The 2,967-nt window shown below is 57.1% G+C and overlaps 1 protein-coding gene across 1 annotated transcript in view; it reads right to left on the reverse strand.

Annotated features, from left to right (window-relative positions):
• VAV2 (vav 2 guanine nucleotide exchange factor) overlaps positions 1–2,967 on the reverse strand; it is a gene marked incomplete at its 5' end in the record, with an annotated part of 37,371 nt that overhangs the window by 23,578 nt on the left and 10,826 nt on the right. The window contains 2 exons of the mRNA XM_008592241.1: positions 287–388; positions 1,691–1,800. Of these exons, the coding sequence (XP_008590463.1) occupies positions 287–388; positions 1,691–1,800 (212 nt within the window). The remainder of the gene's footprint in view (positions 1–286; positions 389–1,690; positions 1,801–2,967) is intronic.

Consider the following 2,967-nt stretch of genomic DNA (forward strand, 5'->3'; position numbering starts at 1 on the left):
TCACAGGGTGGCCTGGCACCTGCTCTCTCCTCTGACCTCCCCCAGCCTGGCTCCACCACCCCACACAGCAGCTCTGGGCATCAGAGACAGGCACCTCCCGACTAGATCCAAAACTCCAAGGGTCCGAGCTGGGTCTGACTCTTTGGGATGTTCCCCCAGGCCCCAGGGACCTCGCAGGAGGCCAAGCAGGTGATCAGAGGCAATGGGGACACAGACAGACACAGCACTGAGCTTGCTCGGGGGCTGGGTGGGTGTGGAGCGGGGTGGGGGCTGCAGACGGGCCCACCTGAGGAACATTTTGCAGGCCTGGCAGTTGGTGGTCCTGCCAAACGTGTGCATCTGGAAGCTGTGGTGGTTGGCGGTGGCTTTGTCCGGCTTGATGTTTGACCTGGTGGGAGCAAAAGAGCTGTGACCACACCGGGACCTGCCCTGCGCACAGTGGGAGGCCTGGGCCCCGAGCCTGGCTCTGCCCTGACACCTGGGCAGACGCGGGGCCCAGGCCCCCTGTGGGGGGAACACGGGCAGGAGTGGAAGCTTTCAGTTGTGCCCTACTGGCATGAGAGAGCCTTCCAGGGTGAGGGAGCGCTCTCCACCCTGATAAGGGCTTGGGCGTGGGCAGGCGCAGGCATTTGTCAAAACCCAGCAAAGAGGTATTTAAGATTGTCCATTTCGTTGTACACGAGCTTGAAATTTCCAAATGTAGACAAATACCGAACTCTACTTCCTGGCGGGCACCCTGAAGTACTTAGGCGGGTGTGGGCCGAAGTCACAATTCACTTGGGTGGATAACACCCGCCGTCAGCTGCAAGAGGACTGGGTGGAGTGACAGGGACACAGTATGGGGAGTAAGGTGTGGATGTGGCCTCTGGACGGCGAGGAGGTGACTGTCTACCACACGTGCTCTCAGCTTCCATGAACACTTGAGAAGTCTCACAACAGAATATTGGGGAGAAAACCAAAACCCATGGAAACTGGCACAGAAAGGAGATGCTGCGGGGCCCCCACAGCCTGGTGCAAACCGGCTGGCTGCCGTCTATTCTGGGTGCCAGGCCCTGATCCGGTTGTGTCCAGAGGATCCCATTTGATTTTCCCAATGAAGCCGTCACTCGGGCCCTCTACACAACACCATTTCACCAGGAGGAAAAGCCCACCTGCACAAAGGCCCCCAGCCCACCTATCTGCAGAGGCCAAGCAAAGGCGACCCTGCCCCCCGTGCTGCCCTGCAAGGGCGTGTCCAGAGAAACCACTCATCACCTTTCTCTGCTTTACATATTGGGGTGCCTCCTAGATTTCATGAAATACCAGTTCTGTGGGTTTCAGAAAAGGTGTCAAGCCCCAGAGGCCCCCGAGGGAGTCCTCTGGCATCACGGCCACGCCCAGCCAGTCACTGCCCTGCAGTCAGGTGTGCAAGGCGCAGACTCAAGGGCAGCAGGGCCATCCCAGAAGCACACTGAGGCCACCAGGGACAGGCTGTGGCCAAGGATGGCCTCTTGCTCTGGGCAGACTGTTAAGTAGCCGGGATGTCACAGAAGTGGGGCTGGCACCCCAGGGTGAGGGAGCTGGTCTCGGTCTCTGGGCATTATTCAAAGCTTGCCGCCCCCCACCTCATCAAAGAGGTCAAGAAACCACGTCCAGCCACGTGTCCTGCTCCTCACACCGCTCCGTGCAGCCCGGGCAGCGCAGCACTCACATGGCCATCTCGAACTGCTCCATCCACTTCCGCTTCATGTCTTCCGTCTTGCAGAAGAGCTGGAAGCCCTGCTTCCCTTGCAGGTGAATCAGGTAGAAGCCATAGGACCACTGCAGGGCGATGGGGACACATTTGCAACTGGCGCAGCTTCAGGCACAATGGTGTGTGCACACGTGCACTCTGGTATGTGCACACAATGGTAAGTGCACATGTACATACATGCACGGATGTCTGAGTGTGCCGACATTCCCTCACATGCATGTAATTATATATTCATGTGCCTTCACCTGTGCATGCTAGTGTGCTCTCACACACGTGCAACGCATGTGTACTTGTGCCTGCACGTGTGTCTATGCATGTGCACTCATGCCTGTGTCCGAGTGTGTGCAGTGCACTCATGTGAGTGTATGTATGCACAGCACTTGTGCCTCACCTGTGCATGCTAGTGTGCTCTCACGCACGTGCAACGCATGTGTACTTGTGCCTGCACGTGTGTCTATGCATGTGCACTCATGCCTGTGTCCGAGTGTGTGCAGTGCACTCATGTGAGTGTATGTATGCACAGCACCTGTGCCTCACCTGTGCATGCTAGTGCGCTCTCACACATGTGCACGCATGTGCACCGGCACCTGAGTTTACAGTGTCATGTGTGTGTACATGTATATACATGCACAGGTGTTGTAATCTGTGTGTATCTGTGCTGTACCCCCATGCCTGAGTGTGCCCATGCTCTCACACATGTACACACACACACATGGATGTATGTACTGATGCCCATCTTGTGTGCAAGGATGCCCCGCTGCCTGCATATGTGCATGCATGTGTAAGTGGGGCACATGTTTGGAGCCACCCACCCTCCAACGAGATATCCTGGGACCCCCTTCCACCACTTCCCAGGTGTGTCCTCAACTGAAGTCGCTGCTGTTCAGCCAGCTGGTCCCCCGGGACCGTGTGTTCAGAAACCCACCTAGGGCCCTTCCCCGATGCTCACCCACCCACTTTCACTTCCTAAATGTGATGCTAAAAAACTCACTTCTCTGAAGTAAAACAACAGAAAGAAAAGACGGCACAGGACGGCCAGTGGTTTGGGAGCCTTCATGTGCTCTCTTCCCGGAGCAGGCAGGGTGCACCCTCGGCCACCCATAGGCTTGGAGCCCTCGGAGAAAGGGCTTTCCAAGGGGTCCAGGTAGACAAGTTTGGAAAGGATGAGGCCATGGGTATTAGGAAGGATGGAGGGGAAAAGGGAGGGTGGGGTGGAGAGAGGAAGGGAGGGTGGG

Source organism: Galeopterus variegatus, unplaced genomic scaffold (assembly GCF_000696425.1).
Source record: "Galeopterus variegatus unplaced genomic scaffold, G_variegatus-3.0.2 Scaffold7707, whole genome shotgun sequence".
Lineage (NCBI taxonomy): Eukaryota > Metazoa > Chordata > Mammalia > Dermoptera > Cynocephalidae > Galeopterus > Galeopterus variegatus.